The following is a 24,229-nucleotide window of genomic DNA, read 5'->3' on the forward strand; positions in this document are numbered from 1 at the left end:
ATTGTTCTTTGTGGGGCACCTGGGTGACTCAGCTAAGTGTCTAACTCTTGATCTTGGCTCAGGTCATGACCCTAAGGTTGTGAGATTAAGGCCCACATCAGGCTCCACACTCAATGCAGAGTCTACTTAAGATTTTCTTTCTCTCTCTCTTCCTCTCTTTCTGCCACTCCCCTCACTCACATGCTCACTCTCCATCTCTAAAACAAACAAATAAATAAATTTTTAAATAAATAAATACTTTTGTTAGCATACAGAAATGCAAGTGATTTTCGTATGTCAATTTTGTATCTTGCAACTTCACTGAATTCATTTATTACTTCTAACAGTTTTTTTGGTGGTGTCTTTAGGGTTTTTCATATAACGTCACATCATCTGCAAAGAGAGACAGTTTTATTTCTTCCTTTCTGATTTGGGTGCACTTCATTTCTTTTTCTTGTTTAATTGCTCTGGCTTAATTATGTCAAATAAAAGTGGCAAGAGAGCATCCTTGTCTTATTCCTGGTCTTAGAAGAAGAGCTTTCAGCTTTTCACTGTTGAGTACGGTATTATTTGTATTATTTGTGCACTTGTCATATGGCCTTTATCATATTAAGTTACATTCCCTCTATGCCTAATTTGTTTATTCTCTTTATCATGAAAGGATATATTTTCAGCATTTATTGAGATGATATGGTTTTTATCTTGCATTCTGATAATATGTCACATTTATTGATTTGCATATATGGAACCATCCTTGAATCCCAGAAATAAATGCCACTTGATTATGGAACATAATTTTTTAATGTGCTATTGCATTTTGTATGCTAATGGTTTGTTGAGAAATTTTGTATATATATTCATAAGGAATATTGCCTGTGGTTTTCTTTTCTTGTCATGGTCTAGCTTTGCTATCAGAGTAATGCTGTTCTAGTAGAATGAGTCTGAGAATATTCACTCTTCTTCAAATTTTTAGAAGAGTTTGAAAATGATTGCTAATAAGTTTTCTTTAAATATTTGGTAGAATTAATCAGTGAAGCCATCTCATCCTGGGCTTTTTTTATTGGAAGGTGTTTGGTTACTGGTTTACTCCTTCTCATTATTGTTCTACTCAAATTTTTTTATTTCTTTATGATTTAGTCTTTGTAAGTCATATATTTCTAGAAATTTGTCTATTTCTTCTAGGTTATCCAATTTGTTCAATATCATTTTTCATAAGCAATTACTGTCATACTTTGTATTTCTGTGGTATCATTTACTGTGTCCTCTTTCATTTGTAATTTTACTTATTTGTGTCTTCTGTCTTATTACTCTATCAAAAGCTCATCCATTTTGTTTATCTTCTCAAAAAAAAATCTTTTTTTTTCTTTTAAGATTTAAATCCAAGTTAGTTAACAAGGGTAAAATTTAGGGTTATATCACTTGCATATAACACCAGTGCTCATTACAACAAGTGCCCTCCTTAATACCCATCACCCATTTACCCCATCCTCTCACCCACCGCCCCTCCAGCAACCCTCAGTTTATTCTCTTAACTCTAGTCTCTTATGGTTTGCCTTCCTCTCTGTTTTTATCTTATTTTATTTTCCCTTCCCTTCCCCTATACTCATGTTTTGTTTCTTAAATTCCACATAGGAGTGAAATCATATGGTATTTGTCCTTCTCTGACTGAGTTATTTTGCTTAGCATAATACCCTCTAGTTCCAACCACATCACTGCATATGACAAGATTTCATTCTTTTTGATCACTGAGTAATATTCATATATATATTCACTGAGTAATATTCATATATATATATATTCATATATATATATATATATAACCACATCTTCTTAGTGTATGTGCTGCCAAAGTGAGCACTGAATGAACACTATGAATACAACTAGATAACTATCAAATCATCCTAGATAGCCCAGAAATTGGCCTGAAGACTGGAAGAACAAACTCCACAACTAAACGCAGAGAAGGGACCACATCAAAGAATGTAAGAAGTGCGGAGATAGTTTGGGAGATAAACAGATCATTGCTCCTGCTGTAGGGAGGGAGCCGCAGTCACAGAGAAGGGGAAGAAACAGACTAGCACACGAGGGAGCACATGGGGAAAATAAATCTCCAAAGCAATTGGCTTGAAAAGCTGGAGGACCTGAATTTCATGAGTTCTTGCAACCATCAAGGCTTAAAGCTTTGAGTTTTAAAGATCAGTGGGTGTGGCTAAGAATGAGCCTGGAGAGCACTGCTCCGCTCTAGGAGAGAAGGCAAGCAAATAAGGCCCTGGCCTACAATACAGAAACAGCAATCTGAGGAGTGCTGGAGCACATAGTGAGAAGGTTATTCACTCATCCAAGAGCACATCCTAAAGAGGCAGCATTCACTGAAAGACCCCTCTAGGAATAAACAGGCAGGTGCCATTTCCCTTCCCTGCCCCTCAGCATAAGCACAGGGGCACCCACAGGAACAGGCACAGTGCTAAAACTTGCTACCTAACTTGCTTACACCAAGCCCTGCCCTACAAAATCCCCCACTGCACCCTATTCTCCCACCCCCCCTACAACTGCACACTTCAGTGGAACGGTGTCTCTCCTGGTCATACTTGTCTCAGTCTGAGACCAGTGGGCCCTCTCCCCCAGAAGACCGGCCCAAACCCCTATTCACACTGCATCTCCGAACTCAGAAGTTTTGCAAAGCCTCCGCTCTAGTGGTGTTGGTGACAGATCTCATTTCACAAGGAGACCAGAGCACATCTAGTTAAAACACAGCACATTCAGGACAGAGACTGCACACTGCTGACAAGTAAAGAGAGCCTCTGTAGATAACTGGCCTAAAAGATAGAGCAGGCAGGACAAAATAGTAAACACAACACACACTGGAGACATTTCCAGAAGCACCAGGCACTGGGAACAGGGGATGCTACACAAAAGGGCAACACAGGATCTCTTCTTCATAATGTTATCATTCACAAGAACAGGAGACATAGCTTACCTTCCTGGCCACAAACAGGTACAAAGACTTACACAAATGAGAAGGCAGAGAAATTTATCCCAAATGAAAGAACAGGACAAAGCCATGCCAGAGATCTAAGTGAAACAGATATAAGTAACATGCCTGAGAGATAATTTAATGATCATAAGGATACTCACTGGACTTAGAAAAGACTGGAAGACATGCATGAGACCCTGAACACAGAGATAAGGAATAACATAGAAGAGATAAAGGAATAACATAGAAGAGATAAAGAGATAAAGAGATAAAGATTTCACTTAAAAGTGAAATAAACATACCTGATGTAATGAACAGCCAGTCAGAAAAAGCAAAGGAATGAATTGGTGACCTAGAGTGATGGAAAGTAATCAAGCTGAACAAAAGAGAGAAAAAAAGGAATTGTGCAAAACAATAATTGACTTAGGGAACTCCTTGGTTCCATCAAACATAATAACATTCATATTATAGGAGTCCCAGAAGAAGAGAGAGAAAAGGGAGCAGAAAATTTATTTAAAGAAATAACAGCTGGGGCGCCTGGGTGGCTCAGTGGGTTAAAGCCTCTGCCTTCGGCTTGGGTCATGATCCCAGGGTCCTGGGATCGAGCTCCTCACCAGGCTCTCTGCTTCCCCCTCTCCCTCTGCCTGCCTCTCTGCCTACTCATGATCTCTCTCTCTCTCTCTCTGTCAAATTAAAAAAAAATCTTTAAAAAAAGCCACAAGAATAAGGAAGTCACTAATTTACAAGGGAATACCCATAAGACTAGTAGATTTTTCAAAAAACCTTTCCAAGCCAGAGGTTGTGGCATCATATGTTCAAAGTGCTGAACTGGAAAAATCTGCAATCCAAAAATACTCCTTCTAGCAAGGCTATCATTCAGAATAGAAGGAGACATAAAGAATTTCCCAGAAAAACAAAACTAAAGGAGTTTGTGACTACTAAACCAGCCCTGCAAGAAATACTAAGGGGGAGTCTGAATGGAAAGGACAGAACAAAAGGGACCATATAAAAGTGGGAAACATAAAAGCAGTGAAAATGAATATTCTATAAAAAAGAACTCACCAAAAAATGTTAAATATACTAACATACATCTAAAACACAGGAGGGAGAGAAGAAAAGAATCAGTTCAAACTTAAATGACATCAAGTTAGTATGGACTGCTATATACAGAAGAGGTTATAGACAATCAAAAACCAATAAACATCCAAAGAATAAAGAGAAAAAAAATCTAAATACATCACTAAAGAGAATCAACAGAACAAGAAAGAAAAGAATCAGAGACAATCTTCTGAACCACAAAACAAGTAACAAAATAGCAATAAATACATATTAATAATTAAATTTCCTGTAAATGGACTAAACATCCCAATCAGAAGACATAGGGTAACAAATTGATAAGAAAAAAAAAAAAAACAAGACCTATCTATATGATGACTATAACAGACTCATTTTATTTTATTTTTTTAAAGATTTTATTTATTTGTCAGAGAGAGAGAGAAGCAGGAGGAGTAGCAGGTAGAGAGAGAAGCAGGCTCCCTGCTGAGCAAGAAGCCCAATGTTGGGCTCAATCCCAGAACCCTGGGATTGGGACCTGAGCCCAAGGCAGCCACTTAACTGACTGAGCCACCCAGGCACAGCACAGGCTCATTTTAGACCTAAAAGCACAGACTGAAAGTAAGAGGATGAAGAAATGTCCACCATGCAAATGCTTATCAAAAGAAAAGCCAAAGTAGGGGCATCTGGGTGGCTCAGTCAGTTAAGTATCTGCCTTTGGCTCAGGTCATGATCCTGTGGTCCTGGCATTAAGCCCTGCATGGGGCTCTGTGCTCATAAGGGAGTCTGCCTGTCTCTCTCCCTCTGCACCTCCCCGCCCCTGCTCGTGCTTTCTCTCTTGCTCTCAAATAAATAAATAAAAAAAAATTTTTTTAAGAGAGAGAAAAGAAAGCCAGAGTAGCAATACTTATTTCATACAAAATAGACTTTATTTATTTATTTATTTTGGCTGGGTAGAGCATACTTTATTGGTGTTCATAACAATGTAGGGCTTTCCAAGCCTCTCCCTTTCTTCAAGGAGTGGAAACTATGGAGGTTGGGAGATTTTCAGTGTATTGGGGATGAATTACGGCAAATACTTCCCAGCAGCTGAGGGCCTCTCTCTTCCTCTTGCTTTCACTGGGGGGGATGGTGTAGAGGGCTCTTACTCCCTGAAGGCCATGAGGATCATAACATCCACCACCTGGTTGTTGTAGCCAAATGTACTGTCATACCAGGAAAGGAGCTTGACAATGTGGTCACTGAGAGCAATGCCAGTCCCAGCATCAACGGTAGAAGAGTAGGTGTCATTGTTAAAGTCACAGGAGACAACCTGGTCCTCAACATAGCCTAGGATGTCCTCGAGGAAGCCATCGGATGCTTGTTTTACCACCTTCTTGATGTCACTCTATTTGGCAACTTTCTTCAGGAGGCAGGACAGATCGAAAATTGACACAGTGGGGGGTAGAAATATGGAAGGCCATGTCAGCGGGCTTACCATTTGGCTCAGGGATGACCTTGCCTTATAGCCTTGGCAGCACTTTAGAAGCAGAAATGGTATTCTGGGCAGCCTCTTTGGCTCATGCCATAGCTTCCCCGAGGGTCTGTCCACAGTCCTCTGAGTGACAGTGATGGTACGGACTGTGATCATGAGTCCCTCCACAATGTCAAAATTGTCATGGATAACCTTGGCCAGAGAGACCAAGCAGTTGGTAGTACATGAGCTATTGCCCATCACAAATACGGGGGCATCTGCAGAAGGGGCAGAGATGATAATCCTCTTGGTCCCACACTTCAAACGAGCCCAGGATTCATGGTGATGAAGACTCCAGTGGACTCAACAATATACTCAGCATGAGCATCACCCCACTTGATGGTGAGATTTCACTTATGGAAGTTGGAGATGGACTTTCCATGATGACAAATTTCCCATCCTGAGCCTTAACTATGCAATGAAATTTGCCATGGATGGAATCATATGGAACATGTAGACCATGTAGCTGAGGTCAGTGAAGGCATCACTGATTGTGACAATTTCCACTTTGCCAGCATTAAAAGCAGCCATAGTGACCAGGCGTGCAATATGGCCAAATCTCTTTACTCTGACCTTCACCATCTTGTCTCTGGGTCATGGCTAGCACTGCACCAGAAAATGTGGCTGTCTGCTGAGCAGGGAGAAGCAGAGACCCAAGATAAAATAGACTTTAAAAGAAAGACTGTAACAAGAGATAAAGAAGGACACTATATAATAATAAAGGGACATTCCAATGGGAAGATATACCAATCGTAAGTATTTACACACCCAATATAGGAACACCCAAACATATAAAACAATAACAAACATAAAGGAACTAATCAATAATAATACAATAATAACAGTGACTTTATCATCCCACTTACATCAGAGGACAGATCATCAAAACCAGTAACTGGGTGCTTGGGTGACTGTCGTTTGAGTGTCTCTTTGTCTCAGGTCATGATCCTGGGGTCCTGAGACTGGGTCACACATTGGGCTCCCTGCTCAGTGGAGAGCCTGTTCCTCCTTCTCCCTCTGCTCCCCACACTCCTGCTCTCTCGTGCACTATCTATCTAAAATAAATAAATGTTTAAAAAATTAATAAAATTAACAGGTAATCAACAAAGAAAGAATGGATTTTAATCACACACTGAATCAGAAGGACTTAACAAATACATAAAGAACATTCCATCCTAAAACAGCAGAATACACATTCTTTTCAAGTGTACATTGCACATTCTCCAGAATAGATCGTATATTAGGTCACAAAATAAGCCTCAACAAATTCAAGATCAAAGTCACACCAGGCAGCTTTTCTTTCTTTTTTTTTTTAAGATTTTATTTATTTATTTGACAGAGATCACAAGTAGGCAGGAGGCCGGCAGAGATTGGGAGGAAGCAGATTCCCTGCCAAGCAGAGAGTCTGATGCAGGGCTCGATCCCAGGACCCCAAGATCAGACCCTGAGCCAAAGGCAGAGACTTAACTCACTGAGCCACCCAGGCGCCCCCCCATGCAGCTTTTCTGACCACAATGCTATGAAACCAGAAGTCAACCACACAAAAAGTGTGGAAAGACCACAAATACATGGAGGTTAAATAAATAACAAATGGGTCACCCAGGAAACCAAAAAAGAAATTTAAAAAGGCACATGGAGGGCACCTGGGTGGCTCAGTGGGTTAAAGCCTCTGCCTTTAGCTCAGGTTGTGATCCCAGAGTCCTGGGATTGAGCCCCGCATTGGGCTCTCTGCTCAGTAGGGAGCCTGCTTCCCTTCCTCTCTATCTGCCTGCCTCTCTGCCTACTTGTGATCTCTGTCTGTCAAATAGATAAAAATCTTTAAAAAAAAAAAAAAGGCACATGGAAACAAATGAAAATGAAAACACAACAATGCAAAATGTCTGGAATGGGGGCACCTGGGTGGATCAGTGGGTTAAAGCCTCTGCCTTCGGCTCAGGTCATGATCCCAGGGTCCTGGGATCAAGACTCGCATCAAGCTCTTTGCTCAGCAGGGAGACTGCTTCCCCCTCTCTCTCTGCCTGCCTCTTTGTCTACTTGTGATCTCTCTCTCTCTCTCTCTCTCTGTCAAATAAATAAATAAATAAATAAATAAATAAATTTTTAAAAAATGTCTGGAATGCATCAAAAGCAGTATTAAGACAGAAGTTTATAGCAATACATGTCTATCTCAAGAAACAAGGAAAAAAACAAACAAGCTAATTTTATACCTACAGGAGCTAGAAACAAAACAACAAAACCTAAAGCCAACAGAGGAAAGGAAATAATAAAGATTAGAGCAGAATTAAATGATACTGAAACTTAAAAAAATATACAACAAATCAATGAAACCAGGAGCCGGTTCTTTGAAAAACATCAAAAAAACTGATAAAACTCTAGCCAGACTTATCGAAAAGAAAAGAGACTCTCTGGTCAGCAGGGACTCTGTTTCTCCCTCTCCCTCTGTGCACTCGCTCTCTCTCTCTCAAATAAACTTATAAATCTTTAAAAAGAGAAACAGAGAGAGAAAGGACTCAAAAATAAAATCACAAACAAGAGAAGCGAAAAAACAGCATCACAGAAATACAATTATAAGAGAATACTGTGAAAAACTATATGCCAATAAATTGGACCACCTAGGAAAAAAATGGATACATTCCTAGAAACACATAACCTCCCAAAAATGAAATAGGAAGAAATAGAAAATTTGAAGAGACTGACATCCAGCAAAGAAATTGAATCAGTAAACAACAAAAAAATCTGAACAAACAGAAGTCCAGGACCAGGAGGCTTCATCGGTGAATTCTACCAAACATTTAAAGAAGAGTTAATACCTATTCTTCTCAAATAATTCCAAAAAATAGAAAGGAAGGAAAACTTCCAAAGCCATTCTATGAGGCCAGCTTACTCTCATACCAAAACCAGATAAAGAAACTACTAAAAAAGAGAACTGCAGGCTAATACTTCTGATGAACATAGATACAAAAATCCTCAACGAAATAGTAGCAAACTAAATCCAACAATACTTTTTAAAAAATCATTCACCATAATCAAGTAGGATTTACTCCTGCGTTTCAGGGGTGGTTCAGTACTCACAAATTAATCAACATGGTACATCACATCAATAAGAAAAAAGACAAAAACTATATGATTATCTCAACGGATGTAGAAGAAGTATTTGACAAAACGTACCATCCATTCATGATAAAAAAAAAAAACACCTCAACAAAGTAGGTTTAGAGGGAACATACCTCAACATAATAAAGCCATATGTGAAAAACCCACAGCTAACATCATCCTTAATGGGAAAAACTGAGAGCTTTTCCCCTAAGGTTGAGAATAAGACCAGGATGTCCACTCACACCACTTTTATTCAACATCGTACTGAAAGTCCTAGCCACAGCAATCAGACAAGAAGAAGAAACAAAAGGCATCAAATAGTAAGGAAGAAGTAAAATTTTCATTACCTGAAGATGACGTGGTACTATATAGAGAATACATGAAAGATTCCACAAAAAACTGCTACAACTGATAAATGAATTCACTAATGTCACAGGATATAAAATCAACATACAGAAATCTGTTGTGTTTTCCTATACCAATAAAGATGCAGCAGAAAGAGAAATTAAGAAAACAATCCCATTTGACCAAAAATAAGATCCAAGGAATAAACAACCAAAGAGGTGAAAGACCCTACTCTGAAAATTATAAAATACTGACAAGGAAATTTAAGACAGCACAAAGAAATGGAAAGATATTCCAGGTTCACGGATTAGAAGAATATTGTTAAAATATCTGTACTACCCAAATCAATCTACATATTTAATGTAATCCCAATGAAAAAACCACCAACATTTTTCACAGAGCTAGAACAAACAATCCTAAAATTTATATGGAACCACAAAAGACCCCAAGTAGCAAAAGCAATCTTGAAAAAGAACAACAAAGCTTGGGGCATCACAATTCTGGACTTCAAGTTACATTACAAAGCGGTAGTCATCAAAACAGTATGGTACTGGCACAAAAATAGACACATAGATCAACATAACAGAATAGAAAACCCAGAAAGGAACCCACAACTTTATGGCCAATTAATCTTCAGCAAAGCAGGAAAGAATATCCTAAGAGAAAGTCTCTTCAACAAATGGATTTGGGGAAAAACTTGATAGCTATATGCTAATGAATGAAACTGGACCACTTTCTTACACCATACACAAAATATATTCAAAATGGATGAAATACCTAAATGTGAGACAGGAAACCATAAAAATCCTAAAAGAGAACACAAGCAGTAACTCCTTTGACATCAATCATAGCAAATTCTTTCTAGATATGTCTCTGAGACAAGGGAAACAATAGCAAAAATAAACTACTAGGACATCATCAAGATAAAAAAGCTTCATTATAGCAAAGGAAATAATCAACAAAATTAAGAAGCAACCACCATAATGGGAGAAGATATTTGCAAATGATATATCTGATAAAGGGTTAGTATCTAAAATCTATAAAGCACATATCAAACAACACCCAAAAAATAAATAATCCAGTTAAAATGTGGGCAGAAGACATGAACAGACATTTTTTCAAAGAAGACATACAGATGGCCAACAGACACATAAAAAGATGTTTAATATCAGTAAATATTAGGGAAGGGAAAATCAAAACCATAGTGTGTTGGAGAGAATGTAAAGAAAATAGAACCCTTCTGCCCTCTTGTTGGGAATGTAAATTGGAGCAGCCACTCTGGAAAAACGGTAGAAGTTTCTCAGAAAATTAAGAATAGATCTACCATATGATCCAGCAATACCACTTATAGGTATTTATTCAAAGAATACAAAAACATTAATTTGAAAAGACATATATACCACTATGTTTATTGCAGAACTATTTACAACAGACAACATATGGAAGCAACCTAAGTATCCATAGGTGAATGGATAAAGGTAGGTGAATGGATAAAGAGGATGTGGTATATATATAAACAATAGAAAAACTACTCAGCCACAAAAAAAAAAAAAAGGAATTTTGTCCTTTGCAACAATATAAAGGTACTTCAAGGCTATTATGTTAAGAAAAACAAGAGACAAATAGTACATGGTTTTACTGATATGTGGAATCTAAAAAAAGAAAAAAAAAAGCTTAAAACAAACAAAACAATACAAAACCAAACTCACAGATAGAGAACAGATTGGTGGTCACTAAAGGGGAAGTTTGTTTGGGGGTGGGTGAAATGGGTGAAGTGGGTCAATTGTATAGTGATGAAGAATAACTAGACTTTTGGTGGTAATCACTTTGTCATGTACACAGATGTCAAATTATAACACTATACACCTGAAACATCTCTAATGTTATATACTAATTTTACCTCATTAAAAAAAAGGAAGCTGAAAAACCTCTAAAACTCTGATAAATTTTTTTTAAAAAAACATAAGCTACCAATAGACAATGAAAGAGAGGAAAATATTACAAGTCTTACAGATACTTCATAATAAGAGAATATTAGGAACAACTTCTCCAATAAATTTGAAAACACAGATTAATATACAAATTTCATTGAGGACACAAGCTACCAAAAATCGGATTTCTAGTTAAAGGCTTTCCACAGAGAAAACTGAAAGCCAAAATGACTTCCATAGTGAATTTTACCAAATACTAAGAAAGAAACAATAACAATTCTACAAAACTCCTGCAATAAGTTTAATACGAAGAGATATATTCTATAAGGTCAGCATTACATGCTGATACCAAACCAGCAAAATCATTGTTTCAAAATCCAACATCCATTCTTCATTTTAAAAACTTTCAGCAAATTAAATAGAAAGGAATTTCCTCAACCTGATAAAAAGCTTCTACTAAAAACCTACAGCTAGCATCATACTTAACGGTGAAAAACTGAATGATTTTCTCATAAGAATAGAAACAGTCAAGGATGTCTACCCTAACCGCTTGTATTCAGCACTACACTGTTTGATGTAGCAAGTACAATAAGGCAACAAAAATGAATAAAATGATCCATACTAGAATATGAGAAGTAAAATGTCTTTATGCACTGAAAACATGATCATCTATGAGGAAAATAGTACTTACTCTATAAAAAACAAGTAGAAGTAAAAGATTTTGCAAGTGTTCAAAATACAATGCCAATAAACAAAATATCTATTATATTTCTACATATTCGTGATAAGCAATTATAAATTAAACAAAAAAGACCATTTAAAATGGCACCATAAATTAAAATAGGAATACATCTCAAGAAAGATATGTAAGACCTGTTCACCAGAAACTATACAACATGGCTGAAAGATATTAAATGGGATTTATACATATATAGAAAGATACACTCTTCTCCTGGCTCACTTTTCATAAGGAATAAATACATTCATCAAGTAATAATTATGTTACAGCTGTGACAACACTCATATCAATATTGGATATCTCAAGTCTTCTGAATCCAAAATACCAAAGACAGAAACAAAAGGCTACACCATGATTAGTGAGAAGGCCTTATATTACCTATGAGATCTTCCTGTAAATCACTAGCTGTCTGCATACTCTCTTCATTGCTGCCTTCATGTCCTTATTCCTGAATGTGTAGATGACTGGATTCAGAAAAGGAGTGAGAACGGCATCAAAAATAGCAAGAAATTTGTCCATTTGTGAATTGGGATGTGGCCATGTATAGACAAACATGGTTGGACCAAAGAACAAAAGGACCACAGTGATGTGAGCTGACAGCGTGGAAAGAGCTTTGGGTGAACCACCTGAGGAATGTTTCCAAACAGTAAACAGGATGAAGATGTAGGAGATGAGGAGTATAGAGAAAGAGCCAACACAGATAAATCCACTGTTGACAGTGACCATGAACTGCAATCTGTAGGTATCTGTACAAGCCAGTCTGAGGAGACGAGGAAGGTCACAGTAAAAGCTGTCTAATACATTAGGACCACAGAAGGGTAAATTAACAATAAATGCTAATTGGAACAGTGAGTGTATTATGCCAAGAGTCCAAGCAGCAACCAGAAACAAAATGCACATCCGTGGACTCATGATGGTCAAGTAGTGCAGAGGCTTACAAATGGCAACATATCTGTCAAAGGCCATGGCAATGAGCAGCACCATCTCCACGCCACCAATGACGTGGATGAAGAAGATCTGGACAATGCAGCCTCCAAAGGAGATAACTTTGCGCTTTCTGAAAAGATCATAAATCATCTTGGGTGAGGTGGCAGAGCAGGCCCCCAAGTCAATGAAAGAGAGACTGGCCAGTAGGAAGTACATGGGGGAATGTAAGTGAGGATCAATGGTCACAGAAAACACAATGAGGATGTTTCCAGTCATGCTTGCCACATAGAGCACAGAGGAGAACACCAGGAGAAGAAGCTGGATCTCCCATGAATGAGTCAGTCCCAGAAACACAAACTCAGACACAACTGAGTGATTCCCTCCATCCATGAATCCAGCCAACTCGGCTGCCACTGAAATGATGAGAATTAAGAAAATGAGGAAGAAAATCTGATTATGGAGATAATAGGTCATAGAACCACCAATGTTTCAATATCCTTATTATGAATGAAAAGTATATAATTATCTACTTTCTCACACATACAAAAACAAAAAACAAAAATCAATACACTATCATCACACCTGAGCTATGACATAATTTAAACCAAACTTATGACAAATTTAAACCAAAACTCTGACTGCAATGTTCTGTTCTCAAATTAACAGATTAGGCATGGACATGGATACATGAGTATCCATGATATAGATTAACTGTGCAAATCACTTCTGATATTGACTATTCCTCATTTCTAACATATTCCATCTTGCTTTTATGTATATTCTCATAATCCACTTCTGTCCCCAGTTTGCTCTCACAATTTGCCAATGAAAGTAAGAATAAGAGGGGTGCCTGCATGGCTCAGTTGGTTAAGCATCCAACCCTTGATTTTGGCTCAGGTCGTGATCTTAGGGGTCTTGAGATCAAGCCCCAGATCGGGCTCCATGTTGGGTGTAGAACCTGCTTAAGATTTTCTCTCCCTCTCTCTCTGCCCCTCACCACCCCTTGTTGGCACACTCTCTCAGAAAAATAAATAAATAAATAATAAAGAAAAATAAAAGACAAAAAAAAAAGGTAGGAATGAGAGGAAAGTATGATTAACAAGTGGAATGTCACCTGGAGTGAGAGGTGCTTGATATAAGATTTGAGACTGACGTTAAGACAGATTGAGATTGAATAAAGAGACTGGGGTATGTGAAATTGGACAGCCCACTAGTGTAGTAGAACACTTGTTATATGGATTCTACTACAAAATAGAACAAATATTTTCCCATTACATTTTATTATGTTCACCGTCCTGGGTATCTCTAGTTTCCACACAATTTTTCACAACTACAAAGCCCTAAACTAGCCTCAAAATTCAATAAGAATTTCATAAGGAGTCTAAGCCACTTAAGGATGTAAGGCTTTCTCCACACCTAATATATGCACATTTTAAAGATTTCACCAGTTTCTACTAAGGCGCATGCCTAAAGTGGCCACCAAAGGTGTAACATATCTTTGCAAACAGCTTTTCTCTGTCCACACACATGAAGGTATTAAAGATCAGCATTTGGAATTGCTGGGATACTACATTTTAATTCATCAGTGTTTTGGCCTCCCTTTGGTATGTACTTTTACGTCCACGGACATCCCCCTGCCCTTTGAAGTGCCCAGTACCACCTGTAGGGTAACATGTCGTGATATGTGGTATTATCCTGCTTACTTTGACTGAAATCCATTCAGATACTTTATCTTCAAGGCAATTTGGATTTCATACTTTTGATTTATGACTTAAAAATAAGAACGTTGGGGCGCCTGGGTGGCTCAGTGGGTTAAAGCCTCTGCCTTTGGCTCAGGTCATGATCCCAGGGTCCTGGGATCAAGCCTTGCATCAGGCTCTTTGCTCAGCAGGGAGCCTGCTTCCCCCTCTCTCTCTGCCTGCCTCTCTGCCTGCTTGTAATCTCTGTCAAATAAATAAATAAAATCTTAAAAGGAAATAAGAATGTCAAATATTAATAAGTCACACTTTAGGAGAGATGAGTTTTCTGATCTTGAACCATGAAATACCAAATGTGACACTGGACATGCAGTCCTTTAATATGTATAGCAGTTACATGTGAAGTGGAAAGTGAGCAGAGAACAGTGTTATATGTTTCTCTGTGTCCAGACATCTACCTCAGTCATACACTGTAATAGTAGTTTCTGAGAACAGTATTAATGAGGTTATTTTAGGAACTGATGAAGTACAGTAGAAAAGTATAATGACATTCTTCATATTTTCACCTACAATTCCAGACTTTCCCACACAGAGGAACAACTGACTGACGCCTTCAGTCATCCCAGACTGCAAAACTCATAGAAACTATCACTGTGTCCTGCCCCTAATTCTGGGTCACCACAGCTGGCATTAATCTCTCCCTTCTCACCTACACACAGTGATTACATTGTTACTTGCTGAGATAACAGTCCACAGTCTCAAGGTGCACACTTTATATTACCAGAAACCCAGGGCCTGGAGTAGGGGGCACTAATGCTACTCATTAGGGCAGAGAAAGATAGTACCTCAAAGGAATGAAAGGATGAATCATTCATGGGGAAGTGATGGAGGTACTGGGGAGGGAGTCGGGAAATTCAGTCAAAGCATTGATGAGGAAAGCACATGTCCCCAGTGTAATAAGAGAAATTCTCATGGACTTATATGAAGTCTATTTTGTCCAACTGGTTATCACTCAGATGAAAAACATGAAACCCAGCAAAGTAAACTGAGTTTCCAAGATTCACACCAATGATGGTCTGGGGACCAAAACTATGTGTCTTGATTCCTATTCCAAAAAGAAAAATTCTAGAGGAAGCAATTAAGTAAGAGAAAGCAAAACTCAAAACACTGATTTTTTTTTTTCCTGGTTAAAACCAAACCAACCAGAGACACTCAATACAAAATGTCCATTATAATAATGCAAACTGACATTAATTAAATTACATAAAATGTGTGCCCAATTAAAGATTATTTGACTAATACAATAGTAAATTATAACTGGAAAGTGATTATTATTGCAATTATGATTTGTGTACTCTTTGTATTTCTGTGGTTATGTAACCAGTCACTACAACAGTAAAAAACTTAACATAATGTTTCTAAAAAGTCCATCCTTTGGTCTTTCTAAATTTTTTTTCTTCTTTCTTTTTATAAGTAGTCTCTACACCCAACATGGGGCTCAAATTCATGACCCAGAAATCAAGAGCCACATACTCTACCAACTGGTCCAGCCAGGCACCCTAATCTCTCTAAATTTTATTATCTTCAAAGGTTAATTCAAATCCCAAGTATTTTTGTAGCTCTTATTGACGATTTTCCTTCATACTGATTTATTCTTTTGCTAACTCCTATAAGTGAAAGAATTAAGAAAATGTTGAAAAATACATAAACTGCACACACAACAAATACAATCTAATGTGATATACAATACATGTTAAGTGAATACTAAAATAAATATGTGGTCATTTGGGCAGAGAAAGGGAAATGTGTTAAAAACGTTCAAAGGCAGGGGTGCCTGGGTGGCTCAGTGGGTTAAAGCCTCTGCCTTTGGCTCAGGTATGATCCCAGACACCTGGAATGGAGCCCTGCATCGGGTTCTCTGCTCAGCAGGGAGGCTGCTTCCCTCTCTCTCTGCCTGCTTCTCTGCCCACTTGTGATCTGTATGTCAAATAAATAAATAAAATCTTAAAAAAATAAATAAATAAATATTTTTTAAAATATTAAAATTTAAAATATTAAAATCTTGTATCAGCAAGAGCAGATGGGTAGCAGATAGCTACCACAAGAACACAGATATTGATCTGGCACTTTAAGAATTAGAACTGAATAAAGAGAGATAGATAGTATGTGGGTAATACCTTGAATTAAGTAATACGAAAGTAAATTTTCATATTAACTTTTAATGCTACCTATAATTATGCATGTGTGTATAGCCCGTGTTATATACGCAGGTACATACAGAAAGTCAGTAGATAGTTCTTGATTGAGAAGTTAGATTAATAACCCCCAGCTGTAGTAAGGCAATGCCTTCTGGTCAATGATCTTTACTATTTTTTATTCTCCTTTCTTGGTAATCTTTTCCAGTTATTTTAACAGACATAAGGGGAAATTTCTCATTTAAAAACTTATCGTACCATAACTAATAGTCTCTCAGTAAGAAGGCACCTAAGGCTTTATGGCATACTTCTTGGTAAGGATTAAATCATATTTAATCTTCAAGCCTATAGCCAGCACTCAATTTATTTTCCCGAAGCCTGTGGAATAATCTGAGATGCAGAAAAAAAATAAAGGAGACAGAAAGGAGAAAGAATGAAGATTTTAAGTGTGGGGAATATGGGGAAAGAGGTAAATCAGAAAAGATACGTATGACAAAGGACAAAAAGAAACCACCAAGAAGAAAGAGAAAGAGCTGAACAAGGTTCAGAGCGTATGAAATATGATAGCCAAGGTTTCTGAGAACCCAGGTAAGTTAAAGAGAACATCGAACTCTCACCTTAAAGATTCAGGGCTGGGGCGCCTGGGTGGCTCAGTGGGTTAAAGCCTCTGCCTTCGGCTCAGGTCATGATCCCAGGGTCCTGGGATGGAGCCCCTCATCGGGCTCTCTGCTCAGCAGGGAGCCTGCTTCCCTTCCTCTCTCTCTGCCTGCCTCTCTGCCTACCTGTGATCTCTGTCTGTCAAAGAAAGAAATAAAATCTTTAAAAAAAAAAAAAAAAGATTCAGGGCTGCTCATGACTTTGACACTGGGTTGCATTTAAGAAAGGCAGATTGCTTCTATTACCTGCCCTGTCAGGCTCACAGAGTTTCTGTGAAAATCACAGATGATAATAAATGGAAAGGTTGTCTTTTATACTGTACAATGATACAGATAAGTAATTCATTATAAAATTTTTTCTGTTTTTGTGACTTGAGGAGCTTAATCATATACTAAACAGGAGAAGGAGGCATACAGAACAACAGACAAGAGGCAAGTGAAATTCTCCCCACTGCGTGTTTCAGTGTGTTCTACTATCCCAGGAGGGTTCTCTGTCCAGACTTCTGCTTCTGAGGGTCACAGTACAGTTATTTCCAAAGGTGGTGTTCTTCTACATAGTGTAGTTATCACACAGCTATATGCTCACATTCAAAACTCCAGAGATCATTTCCAAATTTTCACTCTATATTCTTCAATCCTAAAAATACAAAAATTCACAGATTGCCTTTTACACATTACAGTAGAATGATCAGCAGCTTGGGCTTTGATGGCATTACAACTCACTTGCTACATGAGCACGTCAAATTTACTTGACCTCTCTGAACTTCAGTATTATCATTACTAATGTGGAGATAATAATACTTCCTTACAGGGTGTTGTGAGAAATAAATGTTATAGGTAAACTTACCTGACTCAGTACCTATCACACAGTGTGGCACAATAAGTGTTATCTATTACATGCTGAAGAGTATGTACACTACTGACTTTCAAGTACAGAAAACTATTCCTCAAATTCTGAAACTTCCATTGTTCTACAAGGACTAGTTTTAGGCAAAGCTTCTATGTCTACACTCGCATTCAATCACTTAAGCATATTTCCCAAATAACAATTTTTCTCCTTAGTGGAAATCAAAAACTAGCCAAATACTGCCTAAGAGATGCAGGAAAGAGCTGTGTGTTCTGACTAGGCTGTGATCCTTCTACCACTGCTGTCCCCTCAATCCAAAGTCATAAATTTCAATTTAAAAAAATTTTTTTCTGACCACCACAGATAACACTGGATCCTTTCCTTGTTGTTAGTGGTAAGAGGAAAGAGGGAATGGAGAAAGGACCAAGGCAGGTGCTTCGAGGAATTTCTGAAGGTTGTGCCCATCCAGACTCACATTTGTGTTGATCTGCCAGGAAAATAGACTTTTCTTTCAAACTGCCCTTTTCATAAAGCATATAAAATTCTTTAGTTTTTACCTCCACTTTAGTTGTATAATGGAGAAAGCAAAGGTAGTTTAGGCATATTTTAGTTAGACGGTTATTCAAAACCAAAGTCTTAATTATGTTCTATTCCCCATTCTCCTCACTTACTCATTTGATTAAAGTGAATTTGCTTACTATGTGCCAGAGCTCAAGCCATAGCAGTGTTGTACAAAGTCAATCCTTAGCCAACATGAATATAAATATACTTCAGGCATTTCATGATACATGTCACAGAAGTGTAATACATGAGGAGAGTGAAAAAAGGTAACTATAGTGATGAGCATAGCAGATGTAACATTTGTGTATAGCTTCAAGAATTGGCAAGTATTACAATACCCAAACACAGAGTCTAAAAAAGTTATTTCAAGCAGATGTAAAATATGAAAAGCAGATACATTTGTTGCTCAATAGGTTAATGGTGAAGCATGCAGATTTTCTACAGAATAGATATTGGTTTTGCAGAATAAAAAAGTAACAGAGAAAGATGATAAAGATTAGTTTGTGCCTGACATTGGGAACTAATATAGATATTTAAGAATTATGAGACAAATGTAGGGAGTCAATGAAGAGGGTGCAAGGAATTGGCGACAAGGCCAGTAATTAGGGAAGATGCTCCATCTATAAATGTGATGGGTCATTTGGAGGAAAGAAACAATGGAGGTAAAGAGTCCTTTAAAGAGAATGCTGAAAGGGACACCTGGGTGGCTCATTTGGTTGGGCTTCTGCCTTTGGCTCGGGTCATGATCCTGGGGTCCTGGGATCGAGTCCCGTGTCAGGCTCCTTGCTTGGCGGGGAGCCTGCTCCTCTCTCTGCCTCTGCCTGCCACTCTGCCTGCTTGTGCATGCTCTCTCTCTCTCTCTGACAAATAAATAAACAAATAAAATCTTTAAGAAAAAAAAGAGAGTATGCTGAAATAAAGTAGATCAGGAGAGATATACAGATGTACTAAAACTATAAGGTTTCAGCTTTAAGACTGTCAAGTCAGAAAATAAAAGTATTAAGAAATACATGAAAAAATTGGTGGCTGATTAAAGTTGGAGTGAACATGAGGAGTGATGTCAAATATGACACCAAGATTCGAGAATGGATAGATAAGACAATGGGGGATTCATTTTTAAAAATAAGGAAATTGGACACAGAATTTGTGGGGATAGAGAAAATAAATGATCACATTTCTATTAAACAGTTGGAGTTTCACATACTAGTGAGATGTACAAGTGGAAATATGAGTCAGGATGTGTGGAAAGGAATATAGGTCCAAGATATAATTGTATAGTAATCCATACGAGTAATAACTGAATGTACAAGAGTGAATGAATTCCCTGAAGGAAAGAATATAAAGGAAAAAAAAAAAAAAGCAAAACCCAGCCATATAGAGAAGTCACAGTAATAACGTGAAAGGAGACAAAGGAGCCAACAAATTAGGCAAAAGAGTTTCAGAGGTAGTACAATCAGTGGAGAGCCAAAGAAGCCTAAACTGAACTGTTCGTCAAAATGAAGGATGAAAACAGTAAAAAAAAAAATTGAGATACCAATTTACATAAATTTTTCTGCTTTATAAATGGGCAGTTTGGGCCTGGTGTATCAAAGGCACACACTGTAAATATCAAATAGGTTCATTAGCGGATAAATAATACAATAAATGACAGAGAATTGTCAGAGAACGGATGAATGAAATGTCTACCCCATTAGGGGCTAGAAGAAAAAGTTTTCAGAGAACCCATAGGCCACTCTGTTGTGACTCATACCCTCAATATTCAGCAGCTTGACATCAATCAAAGAACTGTAACCATCTGGGTGAGGACGGAGCATTGGAATGCCAGGTGAAGCACACGTTTAAAAAAGGGATAAAAAGTTTCTGGGCACTGAATAGATGGATCAGGTGGCCAAGCTGACCACAGGTTAGAAAGAAAGTCACAGAGACTGAAGAAATAACTAAAAGCAAAGCAAAACAAACACAAAGTTGGGGCACCTGAGAGGCTCAGTTAGTTAAGCATCCAACTCTTAGTTTTGGCTAAGGTCATGATCTCAGGGTCATGAAATTGAGCCCCACATCAGGGCTCCACGCTTAGTGGGGAGTCTGCTTGAAGATTCTCTCTGTCCTTCTCCCTCTGCCCCTCCCCAGTAAATAAAGAAATACATCTTTTTTTTTAAAAAGCCAAGGTAAAACTGTTAGGAAACATGGAAAGGAAGACAGTCATACGATAAACTCTGAGTCTTCCATGATATCCTTCTACAGCTTTATTCTTTTCTTTGGGGGCTAGATGTACACTTTCCCCTACTCATACCTTCAGCTACCCATACACAGTGACTATCTTTCACGAGCCTGACTCCTGTTCCATCCTCCTTCTCTAGGATGCCAATAGCAACATGCCACATAGAAGGCTGACATCATGGTGAGTTGAGGAAAACTTAATTCCTGGAACATAGAAACCTTGGTTTGCTGATTTACTCACTACAGATTTTATTTCCATCCCACTTACCTGTTTTGCCAAGAAAATTAAGAGAACAGTATCATTAAAGATTCAGATAGATTATAGTTCTCCCGAAATCAAAGGGATCCTATACAGGATCATTATAGACTCTCAAAATGGCTGTATAAAAACAGTCAGAGCAGCAGCTAATTATATCCCCAGGAGGTAGTGACCAAGTAATGCTGCAGAGATTTGGGATTGCCAAACTGAGATCACTTGGCTTAGGGAATTATTGCCTATGGTTGTTTTGGTTCTCCCAATGTAGCCAAGCACTGAAGCTATTAATAAGAAAAAATGAGAGGCATTTAGTTTTCTAACAACAAAGAGACCTTTGCCATTTTTTAAACTTTAAATCTTTATTTTATGATGACTAAAGTTGAATTCAAGAACAACAGTAAAAAACTATCCTTTGACAATTTTTAACCTTTTTATCATGTCGATTACCTCAATAATATTCAACTTAAACAAGAATATATTTAAAAGTATGAAGAATAAAAGAATAATACATGGAAATAAAACCATTATTATATTGCATGAAAAAAGTAGAGAGAATATGTAAGAAAATGAGAGTTAAATTGACTTCAAATACAGTGTTTTTATACATATGCTACTGAATCCTCACAACCACACTATGAAGCACATGTTGCCACCAATCTCAAACTATTTTTCATCTAAAATTCACACGTATTAGAAGTTTGGTCTATATGTGAATTTAAGACAGTCCCAAAATTTTCTTCTTTCTCCTACAGCTAACTTCCTTAAATTACTGAAAAGTCAATATTACACAACATATTCATGAAGCACCTATAATCTTGAATCCAAATTTCAGACAAATACAAGAGCAAAAATAAAATTGTTAACCTCAATTATGTAAATAAATTCATACTTCCAGACTAAGAGTTCAAACTTGAGATGCTTCTTCTTTCCTCTTTCTTTATAGCAGAAGAAACAAAAATGTAAACTCCATCTACTTAGAAAGGCTGGGAAATAGATCTACAATTCCAAACCACAATGCATTTAAAAAAAAAAAACTTTATGTGCAATAAAAATTGAAACAGGACAGGAGTGAACACCAAAATAAAAATCATGCCTCCTAAGATCCTAAACTAGTCACTAAGCTCAGCGGTCTCAAAAAGAGATGGATACACTTAGAACAAAACCAGTGATCTTTACTTTGAACAGAAACATGGAAGTGTGTGAACATTCACTCGACAGAGTGACTGAGGAAAGGAATTTAAAGGGAAAGATACAGATACAGCACCTTTAGGTTAAGTAGGCCATGTGTGGTGGAATGAAAGAAAAGTCAAGGCAAGAGGAGGTGGGAAGAAGCAAAACACTTGACTATTCCCATTTTGCAATGAGAAGAAAGGATAAACCATAAGGCAAATGATCAAAATTAACAAATATGGCTGCTCTGAGCCAGTAGTTAACCCAGGAATCCGGGAGAGAATCATCCCAACAGGTGAGAGATGATTTGGAGACAACATTGCAAACTCACCTGCCTTCTATCACATATCTATCACATATAAAACCCCTAGTTCCTCCACCACAGTATCTTTTTAAATTTCTAGCATATTCTATTAGTATATTAGATTAATAATTGGGGTGCTTGGCTGGCTCAGTCAGTAAAGCATGGGACTCTTGATCTCAGGGTTGTAAGTTCAAGCTCCAGATTAGCTATAGAGATTATTAAAAATAAAATCTTAGGGGCGCCTGGGTGGCTCAGTGGGTTAAAGCCTCTGCCTTTGGCTCAGGTCATGATCCCAGCGTCCTGGGATCGAGCCCCGCATCGCATCGGGCTCTCTGCTCCGCAGGGAGCCTGCTTCCCTTCCTCACTCTCTGCCTGCCTCTCTGCCTACTTGTGATCTCCGTCTGTCAAATAAATAAATAAAATCTTTTAAAAAAATAAATAAATAAAATAAAATAAAATCTTAAAATAATAATTAAATATGCATTATAATAATTTTATTATATGGGCACCTGGGTGGCTCTGTTGGTTAAGCAACTGCCTTCCACTCAGGTCATGATCCCAGGGTCCTGGGATCGAGTCCACATTGGACTCCCTGCTCAGCAGAGAGCCTGCTTCTCTCTCTCCCTCTGCCACTCCCCCTGCTTGTGTGCTCTTGCTCTCTCTCTGTCAAATAAATAAATAAAATCTTTAAAAAAACAAAAACAATTGTATTATAAAATAAAGCAGGAGATGACCTATATGAAAATACTTCAAGAAAGTAAAGGGAAATGACACAAAATATATATTATATACATAATAGGCTATATACCATGAAGTAGTGAAAGGTATGAGGAAAATTTCCTATGAATTTTTAAAGATCTAACTTCTTTCTAAAATGACAGAAAATATATATGAGTTATGCAATGAAATAAATGACAGAAAATATGAAGTGGTGAAAATAAATTGGAGAAATTCAAGAAATACAAACAGACCTCATTTTATTGTGCTTTGTTTTATTGCACTTTGCAGAACTGCATATTTTTACAAATTGAAGTTTTGTGGCAACCTTGCCTTGAGCAAGTCTATTCGTGCCATTTTTCTAACAGGTATTTGCTTACTTTATGTCTCTGTATCACATTTTTATTTGCTCACAATACTTGAAACTTTCTCATTATATTATTGTTAGGGAGAGCTGTGATCAGTTATCTTTGATGTTATTACTGTAATTGTTTTGGGGTACCACAAACCACACCCATATAAGACAGCAAATTTAATTTAAAAAATGTGTATGTTCTCACTGCTCCCCCACATCCCCATCTCTCTCCCTCTCCTGGGACCTCCCTATTCCTTGAGACACAATATTGAATTGGGCCAGTTAATAACCTTACAAAACCCTCTAAGTGTTCAAATAAGGTAAAGAGTCATGAGTCTCTCACTTTAATTTAAAAGCTTAATGATTAAGCTTATCGAGGAAAGTATGTCAAAAGCTAAGACACGCCAAAATGTAGGCCTCTTGCACAAAACAGCTAAGTTGTGAATTCAAAGGAAAAATTCTTTTTTTTTTTAAAGATTTTATTTATTTATTTGACAGACAGAGATCACAAGTAGGCAGAGAGGCAGGCAGGGTGGAGGGGAAGCAGGCTCCCTGCTGAGCAGAGAGCTGGATGCAGGGCTCGATCCCAGGACCTGGGGATCATGACCTAAGCTGAAGGCAGAGGCTTTAACCCACTGAGCTACCCAGGCGCCCTCTCAGGATCACTTTTTTTTTTTTAATTTTTTATTTCTTTTCA

General features: G+C 37.7%; 2 protein-coding genes across 3 annotated transcripts in view; both read right to left on the reverse strand.

Annotated features, from left to right (window-relative positions):
- LOC308346650 (olfactory receptor 4F17-like) overlaps positions 1-6,101 on the reverse strand; it is a gene marked incomplete at both ends in the record, with an annotated part of 50,627 nt that extends 44,526 nt beyond the window's left edge. The window contains 3 exons of the mRNA XM_080809704.1: positions 3,256-3,329; positions 5,155-5,393; positions 5,949-6,101. Of these exons, the coding sequence (XP_080665830.1) occupies positions 3,256-3,329; positions 5,155-5,393; positions 5,949-6,101 (466 nt within the window). The remainder of the gene's footprint in view (positions 1-3,255; positions 3,330-5,154; positions 5,394-5,948) is intronic.
- A 5,907-nt stretch (positions 6,102-12,008) lies between these two features.
- The window catches only part of LOC308346829 (olfactory receptor 4F3/4F16/4F29), a gene marked incomplete at both ends in the record, with an annotated part of 33,901 nt that continues 21,680 nt past the window's right edge, over positions 12,009-24,229 (reverse strand). Inside the window, one exon of one of the 2 annotated variants that reach the window (XM_080809876.1) lies at positions 12,009-12,209. In XM_080809876.1, the coding sequence (XP_080666002.1) occupies positions 12,009-12,209 (201 nt within the window). Of the gene's footprint in view, positions 12,993-24,229 lie in introns of those variants that run through there. The other variant, XM_080809877.1, reaches the window with a different exon arrangement.

This window comes from Martes martes (genome assembly GCF_963455335.1).
Source record: "Martes martes genome assembly, chromosome: 7".
Lineage (NCBI taxonomy): Eukaryota > Metazoa > Chordata > Mammalia > Carnivora > Mustelidae > Martes > Martes martes.